A 25,350-nucleotide genomic window follows, 5' to 3' on the forward strand; every position below is an offset into this window, starting at 1 on the left:
ATTTCTACACTGTGGTGTTACTAGTTTTACTTAAGTAAAAGCTCTGAGTACCTCCTCAGAGCATGTCAGCCCTCACTTAACCTCGAAAAACGCATGTGTCAGAAAAACAGGGGCAGCACTGAAAAGTAACTAAGTACATCTGCTAACGTGCTGCATTTAAGTAATACTTTGTTACTTTTGAGTACTTTGAGATGAGCATTTAAAATGATACTCCACTAATTCTCTCATAACTGATAATAATCTACTTTTTACTCCATGATGTTTATCTGAGCTATTTTTACAAGTCAATTTGCAGACTCGAACAAGTAATTTAAAATGCACGTTTTAACATTGCTGGTTTAACATGGTGGCTGCAGCATCTTAGTATGAGGCACTTCTCAGTGACAGGGAGACTTGACAGAACTTAGGGAAGGATGAATGCAGCCTTGCTCAACAATGACCAGGCACAGACCAAGACGGCCCTAGAGTGGCTTCAGGACACGTCTCTCACTGTCCTTGAGTGGTCTAGCCTGAGCACTAAAGAACATCTGAGGAGAAAAATGAAAAGTTCACAGATGCTGCCCATCCAGTCTGATGGAGCTTGAGAGGATCTGTCATGAAGCACAGGATGATCTGCTCAAATCCAGGTGTGCAAAGTTCATAGACACCTACCCAACTCAGAGCTGTAACTGTGGCCAAAGATGCTTCTACAAAGTCCTGAATTAAATTTCTAAACTACTAAATGAGAGATTTTGGTTTTTGATTTTTAATAAATTTGTAAAATCTTTGTCATTATAGCTTATTGAGTATAGACTGATGGGAAAAATGGCAATTTTATCAATCAAATCAATCAAATATATATCACCATAAAGTATGCAAAATGTGAAGCGGACTGAATACTTTCTGAAGCCACCGCACATTCCTGTGCATGTCTCATTCCCAGATATGTATTATCAGAGTACAGGTGTGTGCCTCCATGAATCTTCTGGACCTGTACGCTGCAAGTTGGCATCAGTGAGAAGCCCATAGTGCAGATTCACTGTCTGTGTGGCAATCATCAGAGCTTCCTCTTTTCTTCAACCGTTTCACCAGACAGCTGCATTAAGCTGATACTGTATCAGCCCAGGGATCACAGTTATGCACAGGTCAGACACGCACACACACACACACACACACACATTACTGACAACACTGCAGTGCACAAACAGTGAAACAGGAACATGGAAGACTGACTGCCCACAAACAAACACGTCTTTCCTTGCTTGTCTCTGTAAGTTTTTGATTGTAGAGAGGATTAGGTGGATGTCTGGTGGAGGTGATGGAGGAGAGAAACAAACAGAAAGAAAAAAAAACCTTCCATCTATTCACTCATCTTGGTTTCTAGCTCTCCTCCTGGCCTCGATGCGATATGCAAACAACCATGTTACTGCAAAGGTCAGTGATTACATTGATTGAATGGAGATGACAGGTAGCATCTGGCCTACCTGTGGACAGAAATCCCATGCTGTGCTAGAGCACACACACACACACACACACACAGTCCAAACTTGCCACTCTAGGATTATCTGCCACTGAACTGCCATCTTAGACCCTCTGTCGGTGTCAAGATGATTGACACAGAGCACATTCTCTTCACCTTGGGTGGAACAGGGGCGCTAAAAGCTGCCCGACAAACGAGAGGTAACAGAAGTCTAATAATGAGAGGCAAATGGAAGTCTCTCCAGGAATGGCTAATCTTAACGGAGAGCGGCAGGAGCAAGCGGAGAGTAACCTTTCGGCATAAAAGAGGGATTACCAAGACACTTCAGCGGCAGAGGAAAAACCATTGCACGCACAAATAAACAGCCAGAGAGCACTAAGAGCGTGCGGGTTGCAATTTAATCAAGGGACACTGGTGTGTGTATAAGTTTAAGGAAAATAAACTAATCCTACAACAGCTATAAATTGTTCAATTATAATGAGGACATGGCTCTTCACAAACCATCACTTTCCTTCCATCATTTTTACTTCACCATTATGCACCTGTGTACTGCCTGAATAGACCCACAGGCTCTATCTCACTCCAACACAAAGTGGCATCTGTTAATCCGAAATGTTGCAGCCTGGAGCACAGGAACCCAAAAAAGTAAAAAGTATTTAACTGACTTCAAGTCTGCTGTAACTACTGTCTCTTAATACACCCAAATGTAACAGCACTTCAGCCCTCTACTATCACACCAATACAGAACTCATTGATATTTAGTCTCTAAGCTCACAGCACTCAGTGGTGGAAGTTATTTATTTAAGTACTGTGCTTAAATACAATTTCAAAGTATTTGCACTTCATGCTACTTTATACTTATACTCTGCTACATTTATCTGATAACTGCAGTTACTGGTTGAGACTATAATTTTACATAAAAATTAACCAAATGATTAGTTTATAGAATACAATTCATGGATGCAATGATTAAAATGGTGGTTCCAACCTTTTTGGCTTGTGATTCCTTAGAAAAGCGCTGTGTCTTGCTGGGGCTCTGTGTCACATCTCAGATGTTTATAAGTTGTTAGCAGTTCCTCCAAAGACCAATTTCCCATCTGAGCTGCTCATGTTCTTTAATTTAAATAATAATTTGAGGCTCGCAAAAATAGAGAGAAAAATACAAAGACTTGTGCAGCAGAACTTTGTTTTTTCTTCTTTCCTCTCCCATTAATCTTACAACCCCTCAGATTTATCTTGTGAACCTTTTGAGGGGTCTGACCCCTAGATTGTTTTCTACTGGACTAAACTATATATAAAGTAGTTAAAACCAGTTTGATCTCAAGAAGCTACATCAGTAAAATGCTGCTTATGCACTGATGTATCAATATTAACAATCTAATAATGTCATATATATTAACAATATATCAATAACAGTATTTTTCTGTAGAAGTATTTTTTGAGACTTTGAGAAGTACATTCATCTGATAATACTTTTATTATTAGATGAATGTACTTAAAGTCTGTTGCCGTTAAAAGACTTTTATTTTACTGTAGGTTCTTCCACTATTAACAGCACCCCTGTGTTTCTGTACTTGTTAAGTAATAATGATGTGAACGCCTCTAATACAGTGGAAGAGAGAGCTGAACCTAGAGGGAAATCCAGGATCCCACGCACCGGTCATATGTCCTGCTGACACAAAGCTTCTAAAATTGGACTGTGTTTCCTCTGAGAACAGCCAATCACAATGCATCTCCAGGCCTGTGAGGAAAAATTTCTTTACCATTATTATTTATGGCCTGTGCACAGTCTGATTTTGGGAGAAGAGGGGTGTCTTAGGAAAAAAAGAAAAAAAAAAAAAACCTCAAGAGGCAGTGACCTACCAGAGGAGGTAAAATAAGACTGCAGGAGAGTTTTGGATGACGAGTGGGTGAAACCTGTAACTGTAGCACTGCAGTTAATGCGGTTTACCAATAAGTGAGGTGGTGCAGTTATATTTGAAGTTAGACCAGGGTCAATATTAAGTCACTCTCAACGGGCAGCTGTCTGAATCATGTAACCCGAGCTTCATGGACATGTACAAATGGGTGACACTGATCATACGGCACCACCTGCAGGCCAGGGTGCATCTTAATTACTGATAAAAATAGTCTGGTTAGCCCTCACCTGTGTGAAACCACCAACTACAACTAAACCAAAAAAAACAAAAACAAAAACAAAAGGAGCACATAAAGTGGAGGAGCGCACTTGATTTTTGAAAATCAACCAAGTCAGTGCAGAACACCAAGAGTCAAAACTGGTCTCATATTCAATCCAGTCCTGGACAAATTTGCTTTGGAACAATAATGTTTGATTCTGCTGTTTTAATATTGACTTTTAGACCGGCACACCAATTCAGTGGTTGATATGCCAAACATAACAATACAATAAACATTACATTGTGGGGATAAAAATATATAATATAATATTTAGGACGGATTGGTGGCCATATGAACACAGTCTTCAGAAAGCTTTTTAGATTATTTAAGACGTCATGTAGCACTGTTGGATAAAAACTTGACATTCCCTTATGAGAGAAAACACAAAAAGTGTGTTCATGGTGGAAAACATCCAAATGTTCAAGATAACAGGTCAAGATTAGAGGTTTGAGACCCATGATGAAAGAAAGTGAACAGAAGGATGTGAGAAAACCGTTGACATCAGAGGTGTTTCAAAGCTTGGAATGACATTTATGAGCAAGAAGAAAAATGGTATGGGTAAAAGGGTCAAAGGCACAATGTTCTCAATGTGTGAATGACCCCATCGTAACAAAAAGGGAGGGTATTTCATCCAAGAAGACCATAGTGTTCATACATGACAACCAAAACAAAAATAAAGTTGCTGAAATTTTGTTCAATCCATATTCAGTCTTTCCCAGAAAAAAACTTTACTGCTGAACAAAGACAATTACTTGCATAAACAAAAGAAGGGTACATGATAATGAACAACATGGCTTCATTTTTTAAAAGAGCAAGACAATAAAGATGTATATTAACAGCTTGATGGTATCCCAGCAGCCATCTGCTGCCTGGTGTATACCCGGATCCCATGATGGCCCACTGGGTCATTACCGTTGAACAGCCCTTAGATAGTCCAGAGCCCAAATACAGACAGACAATAAATTGTAAATGCACTTTTGCTCTTCAGTGTGTATCTGGATTTGTGTATTTGTAGACAGTAATCCTGCATCACAACATAAGGCTATAACTGGAGCAATGCACCCAGAATACACCTGTGCTTGTGTGTAAAGTGGTGCTGACACCATCAGGTCCACTGTCTGCAGGTTATTCAAGTATGAATAAATAATTTGGCAAAGTAATTTGGATGTGATTTCAGACCAGTCCTGAGTCCGTTTTCTTGAACAGTATAAGATGTGTGTGTGTGTGTGTGTGTGTGTCCACATGTGTACACGATAGTACACTTAAACCTGTAAAGGGTTTGTGTGTGTGCCTGCCTCTCTGTGTACTCAGTTCTTCTTCTTGATCCCAGGGTTGCGAGTGTTGAACAGGCTGAGCCCCGATTTGCCGTTCCCATTAGCCACTCCGCTGACTGTGACTCCAGGCTGCTGGAGCACCTTGTCCAATGTGGTTTTCTTAATGGCTGCTGGAGAAATACGCTCTTGGTCTGCCAGGAACTGCAGCTCCCTGTGAGAGGAAGGGAAGCCTAGCATCAGGTGTATACTACAAATGTGAGTGTTTATCATATTTCCTTCAATTTTAACTATGAAAAGCAGGAAGATGGCAACAGCCCTTTAAGTCCTGACCTCTAATATTAGAGTGTGTTCACTTGGCATAGAGGCAGGATCAAGAAGTATTTATATTTTTATCTATATATTTAGCTGCCCTTTGTGATCCTTAAAGTAGAATACAACAACTTAAAATGTTCACATTTACTGCCAAAATCTTTGATAAAAGGATTTTTCACTTGTAAGAAAGTTCACAGTTTCTGAGAATCATTTACGCAGCAAAACTATAAAAGCTGGTTCCATCTTTTCAAAGACTTACTGTGGACTTGATTTTGGCTCTGGAAATTTGTGGACATTGCTCATTATTTTGATGTTTTAAAGAATTACATGACAAGTTGCAAAAATATTTAGCAGATTAATAAGAAATCAGTGAGATCCTGACTCAACTTGACTGCTAGGGAAATTTGGGGACCCAAGAACAAAGAGAAGAAGTTGTACATGTAGAATCTGAATTTCCCTGTGCAAGTGTCTCACCGAGTCCTAATGCATGAAGCCTCGACTGCATTGATGAGGAGGCTGCGGAATCCACCGCTTTCCAAGACATGCAGGGCATGGATGGTGGCGCCACCTGGTGAGCACACGTTGTCCTTCAGCTGGCCAGGGTGCTGCTCCGACTCCAGCAACATCTTAGCTGCTCCCTGGAGAGAAAAAGCAACATAATGAGAAAGTGAAGGAAATAAAGATTTGCACAAATGGATAATTTATTGTTTACTCCTACATCATCATGGAACAAGCAGTAGAAATCTTCCTGTCATCATAATGTAAGTGGTGATTTTACTGTATGCATTGAAATAAAGAATCAAGTCCCCTCAGGAAATCAGATCAAAGATAACGTCAACATTTTCTAGGCAGCATGTTGGCTTACAACAGGTTAACATGACTATGCTATAACAGTGCCTTCAGTAAGTGTTTTGTGCAGTCAAATGCACAAACAAGAGGAGACACACAGACCAAAGGTATTTATTGTCTCAAACATGTAACAACATCTGAAACAGCTTTTGCAGGAAGAGGGGAAAAAAGCAAAACAGAGAACAGTGCTCCTAAAAATGCAGAAAAAAGCTCAACACACTGAGCCTGAAGCAGCTGCCACGATTACACAAACTGTTTGGAGTGAATCATCTCTGGTGATCTATCGGTGTCTAGATTAACTTTTACCCCTTTAAAAACTGTAATCATCCACATAGAGCGTGCAGAAAACACCTGCAGCATAAAAATTAATCTTTTGAAATTTAGATTTTTAGGCAAGTCAGGATTTCTTTATTCAAATCTGAATAACCTGCATATTTTTCTATAGTTTCATCATTTTTGATCAATTTTAGTCAGCAGTCATGAGGCAGAAGAAGTGCTGGGTGCACTGAAAGCTCAATTCAATCCTAATGTGTTCTCTGGCTTCAGACACAAGACAACCAGTGGATCAAGGAGATTTAAATGTTGAGAATGAACAGACGCAGGCACGCGCATGCGCGCACACACACACACACACACACACACACAAACAAAACTAACCAATAAGGCCTGTGCTCCAAGTCTGACAGCCAGTCTCCTGGGCAGACCCATCTTCACTCCTCCATCTGCAAGAGCATCCAGGGCTGTGAACGCCTGTTAAAGAGATAAAAACAAATAAGATAAAAGCAACAATGCCATCACATCCTTACAAAACATAAAGCCACCAGATCATCATCATATATGTGATGTTTCATCTCTGTTTATTTCTACAGAGTAAAGGCTAGGCTAATTTTCTTATGCTTCTCCTTTTCTGATTGCTTACCCTTCATTCTGCATCGTATGGGGTAGAACAATAAGTCAACTCTTCAACACTGACATCCACTTAATTCAACGTTTCCTCCCTGCCTCCTCACAGTCAGTTAAAAAATGTACTCAGGCCCTTTCAACTATATTTAAAAATACCTGTCTAAAGCTCAAGTTTTATGCAGACAGCAGATAAAACCCCACCGACACAATTATTCCTAATTTCTTCATCCACCGCACACCTCTGTCTGCTCCACAGTACATTTGACGTGCCCATTTTATAAAGCAGGAAGGATGGAGATTTGGAAAAACATGCGTGCCAATACAAGTCATTACCACAGCTGAGCTTCCTTCTAAAGGAAACATTCATTAGAGAAATAAAATGTCCCGGTACAGAAATACCCTGGCTCTCCTTCAGCCTCTTCTGCCTGCCACTGGTTTTTCTATGTCAAGGTCTCAAGCCTGAAAATACTGCCAGGCCCTGAGTGACTTTTAACTGACAAGCAGCATGGTTTTGATTGCTGTATATAAGCCAAAATGAGCTGTTTAATCAACACACAAAAAACCATTTGCATCATTTATCATACAGTGAGTTTTTGACTATGTCAGAGTCTCTACTCCATCACTTTCAGGGTTTGTTTACTTCTGATTGTCACTGTCATTGTTTCTGACGTCTTAAAGACTAAATTATTCATTTCTAAAAGTGATAGATATTGAAAACAAACAGTCGTTAGTTGAGGCCGAGTCTGAAGCCTGACAGCTGAAGATATAGATAAGTAATGGAAACCAGTCTTTTAAAAACACATCACATTAGATCATTCCTACATCAATCCAAATAAGTATCTGTCTTAGTGCAAAAATAAGAGTTTGGAAAATGATTAGATGACAGCTTTGCCGATACAAAAGTTGGGAGGGTGAAAGGTACAAAATTTTAATGAATCTTGTGACTGTTGACATTATGTTGTAATCACCAACTGTGCAACTTTGCCAAGCATTACACACGTAAAATCCAAAAGCTTACTCTTCTTGATCCATTACACCTCGTGCACTGTATTGCCCTCTCTGACGAACTCACAGCTGACAGTCACTTACGTAGGCTGGTCCACTGCCACTCAGCCCGGTGACGGCATCAATGAGGTCCTCCTCCACCTCAGTACAGAAACCTACACTGGCCATCAGCTGCTCCAGTAACTTGCCGTCCTCCACCTGGAACAAGGAGGACGAGGAGGAGGAGCAGGAAAACATGTTCATTAACGAGTAAACACAGAGTGCAGTGTTTGGTAGTTATATGAGCAAAAACTGACATCCTATAACTTCTATTAATGCATTCATGAACCATTTGACTGTTGTATCCACACTCCTCCCTCTTTACCTCTGCGTGTGTCCCAGTGGCGTACACTGTAGCCCCCTCTTTCACCACCACCGGAGTATTTGTCATACACCTCATGACTTTAGGAGCTGAACGATACTGAAGCAGTTTCTGTTGAATTTACAGGAATGGGAACACAGGTATTTAGATGAGACAGGATGTAAAACAAATCCTTTAATATTTTACAATTAATGCCAAAACAACTTGATTAAACACTATTTGAGATAGAAAGGAGAGGAGACAGAAAACAAATAAGAAGGCAGAGTGGGTGGGAAACTTTGGCAGATTAATAACTCTGGACACTACAGAGCAGGAGAAAAAGAGAAATGGTGAAGGAGGCTGACCTTCTCTATGGAGCTGATGGTAACACCTGCAGCACAGGACACTATGAGATGACGGTCCTCGATGTCTGGCCCAATCTCATCCAGAACGAAGGGGATGATGTGGGGTTTCACAGCCAGGAAGAGCACATCACTCTTACTGACAGTCTCTTTGTTGCTAGTTGTCAGGTTCACCCCCATTTTCTGCAGAAGAAGAAGAGGAAAGGGGAATTGGTGATGGCAAAGGAGAAAGGATGTGAAAAGTTACGGAGATTAAAACGGGGGAAGAGAGCAAACAGGTATTATTACAGTATCATGCACACGTTATAACGACTCGGACAAGCTCACACACACGCATGCTTGCACCAATGTTTCCACCACTTCCCATTTTCAGACACCACCATGCAGCCATGCAGTAACTTGTTTTCTCACCCTCAGCCCTGACACAGTCGGCAGGTCTGTGTCTGGGGAGCTGGCTGTAATCCTGTGTGTGGCAATCACACCTGGAGAGGCACACAGGGGGAGGAGGAGAGTGAGGTATGAGGATGTACACTGAGATGGGAAATGACAACTGTAAGATAAGACTTTCTTGAGCCCAAGAGGGGAAATTCACATGTTGCAGCAGTTAAATAAACAGTCTAAAAAGGTAGCGAATGGATAACAAACTATGTAAAGTAAACAAATTAAACTAAATAAATGAAAGAAAAGCTATTATATCATATACATTACAATACTGCAGCTTTGCAGGCCTTGTTGTATGTGCAGTGTATGTGGAGATGTGACTGCGTTGTTAAAGACAGCTGCTAAGGGATTATAGTTTGTCATCAGTGAAGTCAGATTCAGAACAATAAAGAAAGTGTCCTCACCTGCAGCTGTGAACCCTTTCACCTAGCGCATGAGCCAGCTGGCCTGCTCCAATGAATCCAACACTCATCCTGTCAGATGATGTGGCTTCTCCTTCCTGTAAAATAAAGTCAGAACTGTTGCAAAGGGCCATGCATTAGAATGGACCAAACCTATGAACAAAACACCCTTACATACAATAGGACTCGCACATGTAACTTTTGAGTAATTGTGGATCCAGTTTTACCAGACAGGTTTTGGTGATGACGTGAACTAGAGAAAAATCCTGGATCAGGTCCACAGACTGACTGATGAACTCTCTGACACTTTGGCAGTAACCCACTTACTGGGTTATGAGCACATACACTTGACACTGTCAGCTGCACATTCTCAAAAATCTCATTTACATGTCACATTAGACACAATGCTGTCAGTCTCTATTTCAGTGTGAATGGACCAACTCTATTAGGTGTCATCTGAAGACATCATCAAGTCTTTGTTTTGATTTTAAGCTTGATGAGAAACAGAGTTTGTATCTTTACTGACCAGCATCACTGGAATATCACGACTTAAAAATGTTAAGTTCACATTTTAACTCTGTCTAATGTTTGCTGACTGGCAGCTGGTCAGTCAAGTCTTAACATTAGCGCTCCATTTGATGTTGCTCAAGATGATAGCATTTCCTAGCTAGCTGATGGCCGCATGTATATTATCTATAGTGTCTTCGGCTAGCTGCTATGCTAGCTAGGTTTCACTACCAGAGATGAATGAGAAATGCGACAAATTCACACAACACAGAGATAGTTACCTTTCCCTAGATGTTCAGTTGAGGTTTCTGAGGTGGCAGGTGTAAGTTGACAACGTGACCGTTACTTCCCAGCGTCAGAAAAAAATATAAAATGCCACTTTTTGTGTCAACGTGGCTTCCTTTTTTACTCAGCCCCCAATACTTGTGACGAACAGCGACACTGGCCAATCACGACAGAGACAATCTGAGCGTCTGACCAATGACAGACTAAATCACAGAATATGGGCGGGGCTTGTACCCGTCACTTATGGTTGCATCAGTTCTGTTGATATAAACTACCGGGGAAAATGTAGGTCAAATATATGAACCGTGAGTTTTAAAGTAGGTTATGTTTATATTTGGAAAAACCAGCACTGACAGCGTCTGACTGATTCAACACAGCGAGACTGATATTTGACTTAGAGCTTATCTTATTCTATCAATTCTATAATAAACAGAAGATATTTTAAATCATTTAAATTATTTTTTGTGCAAAACTCCAGGTACTGTTTGGTCTGACTCTTAAAACCACCTTGTGTTAACTGGCTACATGATGGTTTCAGTGCCCATGTATAGACCTTATACAGCCCAGGTGTTATGATCCCACACTGACTTTTATCATTAGTTATGTCAAAATGTACACAAAAAATTGAATTAATCAAAAAAAAATAGATAGGTTAAGAGTCATTTTTACTCCACTTTTTATTCCACTCCACTGTAAAACAGTTAACAGAAGTTAAACTACCCCACAGTTTAATAAGTGTTTTAAATTAGTTCCATCTTAACCAACTACAGTATTATTCTGTTTACATGTTAATGAATCAATAATGATCCAGGAGTACATTTAGTAGTGTAGTATGTAGTATTACAACACTCTGAAGAGGGAGATTCTGCATAATGAGTACTTGCTTTGCTTACTTTTAAAATTTAACACAGGACTTTAACTTGAAAAGGAATATTTTTACTATGTGTTATGACTACTTTTACCTACTGAGAACTAACTGATGAGGTCATGAAGGCAAAACTTTAAAGATGCATCAAGTGTAAATTCTCCATGTTACACTCTGCCATATGTGTTAGCCTATGTGGTACACTACAACACTGATGTTATTTATATAGGTGCAGTTTTTCTGTTATACCTGCTTGCACATGAAACTCATATTTTCACGTTTACAAAGAAATCTTCCACCAGACTGATCTGGGTCCATGTTCAGTGTTGATCATTATGAATGCAAATGCACTGAAATTTGAACATGAATCACCAAAACATTTGGTGGGACCAGAGGTGGCTTGTGATACGAGGGACCTGAATTTGAATGAAGAATTGTTATTCTAACAGGAGACTGTAGACCAGTGCTTTCTCCTCTCCCCCTTAGATTTGACAGAATCTGAAATAAAGCAAAGTAGGATGGCAAGTACACTAATGAGCCATGGCATTTGAATACAGTTTGGCCTCCTATCCCTTGGTAGTTCACCAATGCATATTTTCAAAATTAGCCCTGAACTTGGCCTGTAACTGTCAGTTTGATGCTAAAATCTCCCCTTGGCAGTGTTTTAATAGGACCGATCCTCCTCTTGTCTATCTGCCTGCCTCTTCCTTTCACGTTTTTCATGCCATACCAAACTAAATTTACACTCCACAAGAGGTACTGTATGTCTCCCCTGGGGGACCACATTCCATTTATTTTCTCACACTGCTGCTGGACAGGAATTCAGACTGAGGGATTGCGTCTGCTCCTGTCTATATATAAAGCAGAATGCATGGCCTGAGGTTGAGCTTCGACAGCACCAGCTGTTAGGATACTCTTCCTCTTCAGTCAGCTGGGTAAAGTGAAATATATCATCAGTTTATTCTCTACAGATGTGTACCCCAGTACCTTTAAATAGACAGTTATTTTACCCAGGGTCATTGCCAGGATTTTTAAAATACTTACATGATTTTTCCTAATTAATTTTACTTTTGATCTGTATTTTGTATGATCTGTCAATTTTACCTGCTTACATAATTCAAAGTGTCCACACTGGGAGGGTATAATTCAAAATGGATAAACACCAAATTCTCAGCCTGTGAAAACAGTGGTATAATCTCTCTTTTCCCAAAACAGCACCAACAACACAACATGACTTCAGTATTTAGCAGTAGTTCCCACCCTGATTTTCCTCATTTTTCATGTGTCAAATATTGTCAGAAGGAGAGGTCTGAGGTAAAGGATGGCAGGTTGTCTCGGTCTGCCGTGTGTGTTGTCTCTCATCATAAAACAGAAAATGTTAGGGAATTAGGGAACAATATGATTTATTCCCCCTTGATGTTACAGAACGCAACAGACAGAGTGGTGTCTGAGGGGGTACAGCACAGTGTCCCCCTCCCCTCACTGCATCAGCTCGTGGAGTAATTACCCACAAAACTGTTCTCTGAACCTAATCTCAAACAAGCTGAAAATTTCAGTGATGTATCCCTGCAACTGCCTGCCTTTCTGTCAGACACACACACACACACACACGCACACACACAAAGTCAATTTACCACTGTCTGCCTCTGTTCTATCTATCACTCAGACTCGGCATGTGCGCTGAGGCATGACAACACTCATTCCCTCTTTCTTTTTTTGACAAAACCCCAAGAGGTTTATTAAAAATACCAGAACTCACAAATCTGTTTTTTCCTCTTTTTTTTTTTTTTTTTTTTTTTTTTGGCACACAGCGACAAGCAAATCTAGGTGAAGCGTTCACAACAATTTGTTGCTTGCAGTGATTAGGGCCCAGAGGTGTGTTTTTGTGTCTCGGTTTTACAAGAACGAGACAGTGATTGAGAAAATCCAAGAGAGAGAGAGAAGTAGTTTTGTTGAGTGAGAGAAGATGTGCATATTTAATATCACAGACAGACAGAAAATCTTTCCTGAGTGTTCATATGTCTCCCTCCTGCAGTCTGAGAAAAGAATGAGTGATAAAGACAGAATACGAAAACAAATGACAGCAAAGAAGTTAAAGCATCGAGCGCAACGTCAGCTCTCAATTTTGTGTCAAATGTCCCACAGCATATCATAAAATCTCTCACACATATATTAGATGGAAAAATCACAAAAGAACCTGTAGTAGGAGAGATGCTGCACAATAACTTCTGCTGTGTGTCTATCATCAGTTCAGCAGATGTTTAGCGCAGAGTGATGATGAAATTAACCAAATTAATCAGAGGACACAGCTTTTTTTAACAATGTCCTTAACTCCATGATGATGCTGAGGTATAGCAAGAATAACTCTGACTACAGGAGGTCACAGGAGGATGTTTGTTGACCGTGCACCTCTCTGATGGATCACTGGTGTCCACCAACATGGTAACTGAGTACTACAAGGTTGCCAGGCTGGTCGTCTCTGTACTTTGACCTCCTAGTGGAAATTCACGTGAGGGGAGGCAGTGTGTGTTCACTGGGAAAAGAAAAATCCTTAGAGTAAGCGATTTAACTTTCTCGTCCTAAATCTATTCATCAACTTAACTCACTTTTCCACAAAATGCCAGTGTTTGCAGAAGATTTTTACCCTATACAGACAAACAGAGAAATACTCAAAGGGAAGAAATGTCTGTTTGAGTTCAAGAATAAAAACTACATCAGTGTAAAATGCCTATGAATTAAAAATGTCCATCACTGGATCTGCCACTGCCTCGCTCTTAATCATCAAGTTAGACTAGGCACAGTTTTGGAGGGGAAAAAAACAAAACAACCTTCCAGCTGGTGAAGTTACAAAAAATCTTATTGTACATTTAGTTAATTTTATTAGTCTATATTCTCTGGAGCAACATCAGTTGATCAGATTTTATCTTCTGCCCAAAATGTCTGATAATTTAGTTTAGACAGCAGATCTCAAATAGCTCTCTGGCCCTTTTTCATAAATGCCAAAAAACAGCCTAAGTCATCATTAGTATACACTCTGACAAGTTTAGAAAAAAAAAAAAAAATTAAATTGATAAATCACCTAAATTCATTCTAATAACACTTGGTCCCTCCACAGCCTAAATCTTGTTTTACATAATCTGGTAATAATTTGAATATAACTAGGGTTATGGGGTCAGTAATTATTGCTACAAATAGGCTTGTATACCCACTATTACCATGTAAATTCATGAAGGTAAACAATATAACATTTAGAAATGGGACTGCAAACAGGAACTGTGAAATGTAATTGGCTATTTTGATATTCACTGTATTACAGGTTAGTTTACAGGAGTTGGACAAAATAACAGGAACACTGTGTGATGCAATCTAGTGCAGTAGCCTGGCAATAACATTTAATTTTGAGACTGTTTGAGACAAAGTTTGAGAGCCACATATGTTGTGTATTGCTAGATGTCTCCATTATTTTATTCACCCCTGAGCCCTGGTTAGTTATTACGCTTTGATCGTCCTGGGTGCTTCCAAAATGAGTGCTGATGCTGTTTTGTACAGTAGCTTCCTACTGGATGCCAAACTAAGTGAGTTGGCAAAGATTCAAATCCTCTGGGACCGAAGATTCAGCCTTTGACAATGTTCCACACAACATTTGGCAAAACAAGAGCCACGAGCTACAGGGGGAAAGCTGACATCAGCAACATGCGCCATCACAGATTAGTCACGACAGAGAGCCAGCAGTCGCCCGTCCCCTCTGTGTCCCCGCGGCTGGAGAATCAGGAAGGGACGGTTATGATGGACACCTGTCGCGGCTCATCTCTGTCAGGAGTTCATACACCGTGGGCTGTGTGAGTGTGTGTGTGTGTGTGTGTGTGTGAGTGTGGAAACACAGCTATGTTTAAGACAGAGGCCCGCAGGGAGTGAGGAGTAAAATGAGTGCCAAACATGGAACAGCTGCTAAATGGGGATCTGCAGACGAGCACGGAGCACACAGGGCTTAATGGAGCCGCAGACTGCTCTGTGGCAACCAGCAACACTGTCCTGCACTTTCAGTGGTGGCTTTCTCTGGGCTCTGTCATATTCCACTGACGTCTCACGCTGGAAATATTAGTCAGAGGAAGAGTACAAGTTGACAGAGTGCTGCCTCCAGAGGGCCTGTCAATAGAAATAATTCTGCTGGATTTATCAGAGGATCAAAATGCTTTCGAAAGCAGGAAACACACACAATATGCAAAAGTGTTATTTCAACAACACAAAGTTATTTATTGCTGCAACAATCACCATCAGTTTACATAAATTCATTTACAAACCACTGCTCTTTGTGTATGTAAATGGCATTCACTTGTATTTACTCAGTAATTTACAAAAACTGTCACATTGATTACAATCTCTATGACACACAGTGACGTTTTCTGTGGTCTTAAAACAGATTTGGATACTAGAGCAGCCAACTGGTGCTGGATTTGCTGCTGAGCACTGAGACATCTTCGCTAGACGCAGTTACTGTATGCTGCGGCACAGTGGCTTCCCAAGGACTTAATATAATACATCCATAGCAGTCACAGATATGACAGGGGAATACATTGATCCTGGATTAGAGAGATGAGATTCACTGAGGTGACCAAAGCAGAGAGGCGTAAAGGATGGAGAGGAACAGAGAATTGGGACAGAAATTGGGGGAGGGCAGGGGGTGGAGGGGTGGTGAGGTCTGCAGAGACAGAATTAAAGAGAGAGATAGGAATCGTAATCAAGAGAGAAGGAGAACAAAGAGAGACTGAGCAGATCAGATCTCTTCTTCTGTTTTATTCCTGTAAAACGTGATACTGCTGACTGAGAAGGTGGCAGCCAGAGAGGCTTCTGTCTCTTCTCCTTTACCCTCCTCCCAGGGGTGCAGGGATGATAGGGTAGAAAGTCACACTGTCTAGCAAATCAATGAGGACTGGCTGAAGACCAGTCTGAACCCAGAGCTATAGATCGTATACGATGATCTGTTGGGTCATACACTCAGATGTACTAGAATCATGTCCTGAACTCTCATTTTGTAGGAAGAAATTCTAAAGCATATACAAGACACACTGTGAACTAAGACCTGTATTAATCATCCTCCTGTACTCAAACAGAAGATCCTATAGTGAAGCTCATTTAAAAATAATCTGTCTGAATAACACTTGTGTGGCACAAGCATAAAGAATGAATGACAGTTGCTATTATGTCTATAGACTCAAGACAGCAGTAAAATTTGGGAATAATTCAGCTGTTCTTGGTTCATTATTCAAAATGCTCCACTAGGTTCACCTGCTAGTCTCTAACTGTCTGTTTAGTGCTGGGCTGGGCAGGTAGTTGCTACATCCAATAACCAGCAGATTATTGGATGTAGCAACTTTATGTCAATAAATGAATACAGTTTATTTGAGTGTAAACTCATTCAGTGTCTCAATACACCACTAGACTGCATTAAACCCATCTAACCACACAGATCATTTTCAACTGCCAGTGTAAATGTACTAAAGGGGAAGTAAATGGTCTTTTAGCATTAGACCTGTTAGTTAGTGACATATCAGGTCATATTTACCATCTCCTGTAAGAATGAGCAAACAGTCCTGGGTCACACTGACCATGTTCACAGTGTGTAATTATGAATGTTGTGCGTTTTTAAACTACGACTGCATCTTAGCATTGGAGGTTGACATAAAGACATGTCTGGTTTTTCAAATAGGTTTGACTTTTTTATCATAGACTGAAGGAAGTATTTCATAGAGAGGTTTAAAAGACACTGACCTCTTATAAATGCTGTCTCATAGCTTCAATATGAGCGCCGGCAGCTCATGTTTATTTTTGGCAGCCTGGGTAAAGTCCATAGATCGCCGGTGTGGGGTTTGCAGATGATGGGGATGCCGCAGATGCCAGTGTCAGAACTGCTATTTATATTCAAGACTTTTATGTATTATTTGAATTGAAATACAAGCAGCAAGTAAATGTGTGTCATGCCACAGATCACGAATGGTGGGAGTGTCTTGTTTTAAGAGGATTTGGCAGAACATACCAGTGGGTCCTGGCTGCTTGGGTGTGGGTGGCTGTTTTTCCTAAATCTCTCATAGGGCAGAAGGGGTCAGTTAGAAGGGTGGGTTGTCACCTCAGTCGGGGTGTGGCAGAGGGGTAGTAGTGGGAAAATTCATTGTTCACATTCCACAGCTCTTTCAGATTGAACTATGGGGGTCTGTCTGGGTGCCTCAGTGGTGTACCATGTGCAGCACCAGTGATATTCTGGACCTAATATTCATTTGTCCTCCTCAGTCGTGTTTTTCAACATCAAATAAATGCACTAACAAAATCATAAAATCATAAACTGTGAGGCAAATTAAAAACTTAAACCTGTTAAGCCAGTGATGCCAAATAATGACTCCATACGGTGCTACACCCGTGAGTTAGTGGACACATGTGAGGAGACAAATCGTATCCTCTGGGAGTAGATCAGGTCCACCACATACAAGACAAAATTGACAAAAGAAAACACAGCCACCACAACCTTGCTGTCCCATGAACACTTCCCCCGCGGACATGACGACGGCCTCCAGGGCGAGCCGTATTTAGTGTCAAAGCAGAACACCGGCCACACCACTGATGCACTCAGGTAGAGCAGAACCTCCAGGAGAGTGCACACCACTGCAAAGCGGTCAAAGGGCATGCAGCGCACAGCTTTGGTCCGTCCACACACAGTCATTATGACCACCAGCGTGGTCAGAGCGAAGCAGAGAGCATACACAACAACGCAGTAGATTGTGGCAGCGTAACGGGAGTACTCGCTCCCATTGGCCAGAGCTCCAAAGATTATGCAGGCAACAAAGCCTTGAACAACTTTGAGGAGGCCGGAGACGGTGGCCATGTAACCCACGACGGCCTGGCCCGGCCTGGCCCGGCACAGAGCCACCTCAGCTCCGTAGGCCAGAGTACCCAGGATGGAGCAGACGGTGACTGGCAATGCGGAAATCTCGGACAGCACAGCCGTCGTAGGGGCACTCGATTCGAACAAAGAAGAGAGGGTAGACCACAGAGGCTGTCACATACCTGCAGGTGACGAAAGAGACACGAGTGTAAATATGATGTCAACAAACCAGAAAAAAAAAGATGGCCTGGTGTGTCGTAGTGGGACAAATAACACCTAGTGGAGTCCTCTAGCCTGTAGTTTTAAGGTTTTTTTTAAAAAGTTTTTGTGTGTGACAAAATAGTTAAACTCAAGGTCCACTTACATCTGATAACAGGTGGTTTTAAAAAAGAAGGAAATCATATCCCTGGTCTTCATTCAAAGATGGCTACAATCACTTATCCCATATATAACCACCGGTTCTCATGTGCCCAGTGTTCCTGCCTTCAGTCAAATCCAGTCCAGTTCTATTCACTAATAAAGACCATAAAAACATGAAAGCTCTGACAAAGTTAGTAGGTAGACCCTGACATTACTTTGTATTTGAAACTGTTTTAATTCATTTTTTGTCCACACGGGAGCAGCCTAATGAATTGTAAAAACAACGGTGACATATTAGCAATTTATAAAGTTGGTATGGCAAACGTGTTAGCTAACAGTGGTTTATTTACACCCTTGTGCAAAACATTATTAGTATTCATGTGGAGTTGAGTTTCTGACCACCATGTAAATCCAGTATCCACTCATTCGCTCTGTTTTGTTCTCCACCAGTCTCTGGCTCTTTCAGCTGCTAAATGCTTTGCTACATTCACCAGTGTCTTTCTCCTGTTTGGTGCTGGTTAGGCAGCGCACAGTGTTGTTATCAGAGCTTCGTTTTTGCTGTAAACAGCTGCCCACTGCTGTTGAAAGTGATGTTATGAGAGCAGTGAGAGTGAACCTGAATGGTCAAGTTGTGGTCCGTTAAACCAAAACAATGAACTGAAAGGTGCTAAAATGCTCAGAAGAGCTGAGAGGAGCTGCAGAACTGAACAGTAATTCTCAGTTGGTTCATCACTGTGAGCAACCCACTCACATTGCACATTGTCAGTATTAATTATGTAGCAGCTTTAATCATTTGTTGTCCCTCTTTGACAGTGGACAACCAATTAAAATTATGATAGTGACAACTTTTTAACACTGTGAGGGTATTGCTCAAAACTATGTAAGATTTTTGGAAACATTTAGAACCTAACCATTGTCCTCACTACATTTACACTCATAGTAACTAAGTCCCACTTAGAAGATGATTAAAAGTTCAGTGAGGTGTGTGTCATGAGTGACACCTGAACATGTGACTTACAGAAGTGTTGCAAAGGCAGCACATGTGACTGTCAGGTTGTCCCAGGATATGGGGAGGCAGCTGTACAGACGAGTGGCATCCAGAAAGAACACAGCAACCGACATGGCGAAACAGAAGCACCACGCCGCCATGCAGAACACACCATGTGAACCACTGTAGCCGGCACTATGGGTTACCATGGCAATCACAGCACAGCCCATGGCTAACTGACAGAGCCGGGCAGCACCCAGAGGCGAGCAGAGTGCCTTCTTGTTGAGGTATGGACCACCCTGTGGATCCATGACTGGGTGGGTGTAGGAGTCCAGAAGTAAGAACTCTACAGAGACATTAGTCCTCCAGGGCCTCAAAGGGATTTTGGATGTCCACCAGTTGCACAGTCGAAGGTGATGTGGAGTTTAAAGTCTAACCAGGCCGAGGTTTCACGTTTAACTCAAGTCCTGTGATGTTTTCCAGCGTCTTGACAACATCTATTAAACAAAAGCAAAAAGTGTAAGTCACTCTCATACATCTAAAGAACTAGTACAGATTCCATTTCAAAATTAGCCCTGTGTGCGTTTACCTCTCTTCTCCCATGAAGCAGCCTCTCTCAGCTTTTGCCTCTCTGCTATCTCTTCATTCACTACTACTTTTGCTTTGCGCCTCTTCAGATGAAGTCACAGACCGTTATGGTCCTGGAGGACACAGCTGCCTCCGAAGTCAGTGGCCGTCGCTCCGGCAGGGTCACCCTCCTCTCTCTCTGCTGTGTTTATAGACTTGGTGGGGACTTTCTGATGCTCTATTTCTGTGTTGTTGAATCAGAGCATGTCACAAAGCATGTTAAACACAGGGAAAGATTCCCCTTTGAGATCTTCTATAAAAGCTCAAGCTGCACAGGCGGGCACATACACTCACCTGTCAGCTGAGAGATCACACTGAATCATTGTTTACAAATTCTCAGTACTCAGTGCTGAGCATACAAGAAGCCAGGAAAGATGAGTTGGAATTTCAGTCCAACTGTAGTTTTGATACAGGAACTTAGTCTTACTCTCATTGACAAGATTTTTTAGATCCTGTCTTCCTGGGATGTTTGATCCAGACGTTGTCAGTAGAGTTCAGTCTTCTCAGAAATACCTCCATGATATATGTTTGGTTTGTGTCTGTAGCTGTGCGCACACATAGTGTGAGTCCATGTGGCCACACAAACCGAAGACACCATCAGCTCTCCTCAGATATCAACTCTCATCCTCTACTTCACTCTGTCACACACTCTTCCTCATACACTTTCTCCTTCCTCACTGTCCCTCCCTGTGCTGTGACTGGGGAGAAGGGGGTGCTGCCACGGGTCAGTCAGACCAGAATGGAAGTTATTTAGGGTTGGGCCGTCACCACGAGTGTTGGAGGGATGTGTACATGTGGTTGGGTGTGGAGTCAGGGCATGTAGACACATTACAAACCCTGTGGAATGAGGTGAGACGACTGACCCCTTGCAGGCAAGACAGGCAATCTGCATAGGACAGATCAGGATCAATATAAGATTATAAGATAAGATTATATAAGAGTGAGGTTACACTTATATTCAATCTGATATTAGTTGTGTGCAAAAAAAAACCTGTGTTAAAAAGTTTTCAGGTCCCTACATCACATTTTTCTGTCACCATTCCTCTTTTAATAACAGTGGAAGACTTTCTAGGTTTTTCAGTGCAGCATCAATCCTGTTAACTCCACATGATGATGAGCCCCGCCCCTGTAATCCACCACAAGAGGAACAATATGACATTATGAAATAAATGATGATAAATTAACTCTATGAAACATGTAAATGAGATAATATTAAAAATAATTTCAATTATTATGACATAAAATGTGACATGAAATAAAATTGGGACTGACACCACTATGAAATAAATACCCAATTTAAAAAAAGGGTATTTTGATAATTATATTATGATTGACTTTTTACATACTAAAGTAATACTATGGATACGCTGATGTGGTTAAAGATGCTATTTAAAGAAGCAATATAAGGCAACATAACAAACTGTAACCGCTATGTTTGGCATCTAGTTGCAAACTTTGTCTCTCTTTGCTATTTGGTGCTGGGCAGGTAATGTACATTGGATTTATCAAAGCTTTTTTTGCTGAAAACCCACACCTGCCGCAGCCAGAGAGAGGCGGTTAATGAAACTAATGACCTAAAATAGGCTGAAAGGCTCCAGAGTTGAAGGCAACAGTGATAAATTCACTGTGGGTTTGTCACTATGAATGACAACCATTCATATTATTCACAGTCATTCAATCCATTTTTAATATAAAAAAATATTGATTAGTGCTGCCTTGAAGGTGATATTACCATCTACAGCTGAGTAACTGCTGTAAGCTTGATTTATTCAAAATAGGAGAAGAAAAAAAAAAACAGATGACAGAAGCCTATAGCAGAGAGGAGTGTAGTACCGATCAAAGCTCTACAGCATTTCTTACTCTGTCAGTAAGGAGAGAAATACTCTTTACCCAAATCTTAAGGGATCACACTGCACATCTTATTCTATTTACAGTGATACATATAGCTCACATTCCAGTGAACCATTTTCCTCGTAGTTATGTTTTATCCATACATCCATCACTTATCAATACTGCTTATCCACTGAAGGTCACGGGGGGCTGGAGCCAGGCAGAGAGTACATGTAAACTCCAGGGCTCAGGATCAGTGCTAGCAGAGTGCACAGTGGTCCAGTCTTTAGCTAGTTATGTTTAATGTTGCTGAATATATTCTTCCAACCTTCCTGGTAACTGCTGCAGATTAAATATAAAACATCTAGAATACAAATCAATCACACTGAGCATCATGTCTGTTTTACCTCTTGTCAAAGTTACATTATTGTCACATGGAATTGGATTGATTTTTTTCTATCCTATCTGTGAAATGTTTTTCAATATTACCTAATATCACTTTGTCATTATAAAGGCAGGTGTTATTATACTGGAATATATATAGGGATTTTTACAGTATGTAAGTTATGTATTTTAAATATGCTCACACTGTTCTTGTGAAGAGTGAGCAGCCTCTGAACTCTGGTTTCATCATCTCTGTCCTCAGGTCTCTGTCTCCACCTGCAGGTACAGTTTATGCTGATGAATCTAAAAATGTGCAGAGCAGTTGCAGCTACAGTAAATAATGTCACAGAGGTGTCATGTAGTCACATGATGAGGTCCATGACTTATGAAGGTAGAAGTTCTGCACTGTATGCATGCTCTAATATTTTAACAGAGAAATACATTCACAAAAAATAAATATATGAATGAATAAATGTGGAAATATATAAATAGATTAGTAAATAAGAAGGGAAATATACATGTAAAAATAAATGGGGAAATTAAAGGGGAACTCTGTGGATTTTACACGTTGTTTGTTTTACAGGTGTTGGGGAGTACAACTGCATGTGTGGGGAAAAAAGGGGGATTTCACTGCTACAGATGAAGCTAAATCTCTTTGTTGGTTAAAAATAAATTTACACAAGATGGTCATCTCATTTATGTAAATCAAGTGCACAGAACATATTTCATATTCTGTGTATAACTACAGCACTGACTACGGCAGCAGTGTGTTGATTTCAGACCAGCAGGTGGAGGCAGAGTTACAGTAATATGACAGATGATGCGTCATCTGTTGCCATGTTGCCTTTACTTTTTAAGGTCACTTGGGGCGATAATTAGTGAACTTACTTAAAAACTTCACACAGCTTTCAAAGTATCAAGGCCTCTTCTTCCAACAAGTACTGAGTTATGTACAAATACACTTACACACACATCTCTGATGTTCAGTTGTGTCTGATAATTTAACTATGCACCGTATAATACTGAATTAAACTGTATGTTCAACTGAAGAACATGGATAGTTGTGTAATCTCGCTGCGATGTTATTTGTTATACACATTTTACATCCTGGGAGCGTTTCTGTTGTTTATATCAAATGTAAATAAATGTGTTTGTTATACTTTATTCCACATATCCTGAACATATTTTTAAAGATGCTATAAGATTTGTCACATTGTGTCAATAGTATTAAAAATGTGAGGATGTTCTGAACTCAGCAATGTCACAGTTACTGAGACTAATCCACAAACCTCTTAGTGAACAACAAAATATTCTCAGATAGTTTTCCTTACCACTGACTCTTCTTACACACAGTAAAATGAAGCTCCTTTGAGGTACACATATTAGCTGTGATCACTCTGGTGTGTTTCTGTGGATAGAGGCCCACAGTTCCAGAGAAGAGCTCAGTATCCAGAGGTAGTTTCACAACCCCGACTGAACACCTGCATCTCTGCATGACACTGTGATTGTCTTGACTTGTCTCAGATTTCCTGTGTAAATGTCAACACTGCAGTCTGATGAAAACTGGAATCACTGACCTTGAGAAGTTTTAAATTATCTTGATGAATAATTTCCTCTGAATATTTGCCCAAATGTCCCTCTCTCTCACCACAAAACATCGGGCTGCCACATTAGACTTTAAAAAGCCTGGTAGTCGCCATCCACTGGAGGAAAGCTGAGTGAGCCTGTGGAGATGCAGCTTTGTCTCCTCACTGAGCGCTGACAGCCTCAGACCTGGACACACGATGGCATGAGACTGTTATGTTGGGTCTTCTGCACATGAATATCTCCAGGAATTTGCATTGCACTGCAGATATGACATTGCTGTCGGCATAAGAGACAAAGCCACTGGTGGTAAAAGGAGACAAGCTGGTACCAAGCTGGTTCAGCACAGATCACCATGTCACCCTCAGTAGGTTACTATGCAAACATTTCAGCCTGTGTCTGGACCTCAGGGCTTCCTGTCATAATCTGATGAGGGCAGCTGGGAATGTCACCGGAATATGTCGTGTTGTCAAAGGCAGCAGATCCAGGAGAAGAGCTTGAGTCATCAGATCTGACACCACAGGGACTGTAGGGAGGAGAGAGCAAGCCGCTGTCTTTGTTTGATTCGGTGGGCAAAGACTTTACCGAGGGCATCCTGAACTCCAGCCTTGACGTCAACAGGTTTTGTGTAAGCAGACCTGAACACAACCACAAAAACTATGATTTAAATAACGATTCAGTGCACTCAAGCGCAGTATGTATAGATGGGTGCTAAGCCGTAAAAGCAAAAGCAAATGACAACACTGGCATGAAAATAAATTAATAAATATCTTGTGTTGGTGATGCACTAACCATGGTTTACTGGTGTTAAGAACAACAGGCTCAGTGGAGACAAAGGAGAAACTGGTTTGTATCAGCTTGAAGGTCTGCAACAAGAAGGATGAAAACAATCCAGATCTTCAGGTCTGAAACGTTTTTGTTAAATGGACCAAGCTGGAGAAATACGAGTGCATGAAGAATTTAAATGAAAACTTTGTCACAGAAGAATAGGGAAAAATACTTTTCAATGTTTCTTCTTTTTTACCAACATCAAGTTTACATCATGTTGTGTCTCATCTTCACCTCGACTGGATGTATGTCTAACAGTTTTGGATTTGGACATTACTGCTTCAGTAATAATCGTGGGCCATTGTCGTACATGAAGTACTTAAAGTACATTTTCCTGATGGTACTTCTTACTTTAAGTAACATTTTCTGTGCAGGACTTTTACATTGGGGGGTTCAATATCTTGCCCAAGGATACTTCGGCACGCGGACTGGAGGAGCGGGGGATCAACCTACCGACCTTCCGATTGGTGGGCAACCGCTCTACCTCCTGAGCCACAGCCGTCTAATCCATAAGCACAATAGGTGTCACACTGAAAATACTACACAGGATTTCTACCTCTCTGTTTTGGACATGGGTCTAAAAGCCTTCATTGTAGGAGTAAATACAGTGTAAAAGTGTGTGTTTTATGTCTTTGATTAGTAATTAAGCAACACTATCCTCGTGGACAAGATAAAGAGGATATCTCTTTCATCA

General features: G+C 40.9%; 2 protein-coding genes across 2 annotated transcripts; both read right to left on the minus strand.

The window, feature by feature from the left end:
• Positions 1-3,787: 3,787 nt before the first annotated feature.
• Positions 3,788-9,622, minus strand: pycr1b (pyrroline-5-carboxylate reductase 1b). The gene is given in 9 exon segments (XM_018664811.2): positions 3,788-5,122; positions 5,698-5,861; positions 6,730-6,822; positions 8,065-8,178; positions 8,345-8,452; positions 8,686-8,865; positions 9,094-9,164; positions 9,528-9,549; positions 9,551-9,622. Coding segments are annotated over 9 exon segments (975 nt in total). The 5' UTR covers positions 9,596-9,622; the 3' UTR covers positions 3,788-4,944.
• A 5,793-nt stretch (positions 9,623-15,415) lies between these two features.
• LOC108875582 (myeloid-associated differentiation marker-like protein 2) lies at positions 15,416-20,305 on the minus strand. The gene is given in 4 exon segments (XM_018664593.2): positions 15,416-18,142; positions 18,144-18,237; positions 19,434-19,900; positions 19,993-20,305. Coding segments are annotated over 3 exon segments (933 nt in total). The 5' UTR covers positions 19,715-19,900; positions 19,993-20,305; the 3' UTR covers positions 15,416-17,584.
• Positions 20,306-25,350: the final 5,045 nt, after the last annotated feature.

The sequence above is a fragment of the Lates calcarifer genome, linkage group LG5 (assembly GCF_001640805.2).
Source record: "Lates calcarifer isolate ASB-BC8 linkage group LG5, TLL_Latcal_v3, whole genome shotgun sequence".
Lineage (NCBI taxonomy): Eukaryota > Metazoa > Chordata > Actinopteri > Centropomidae > Lates > Lates calcarifer.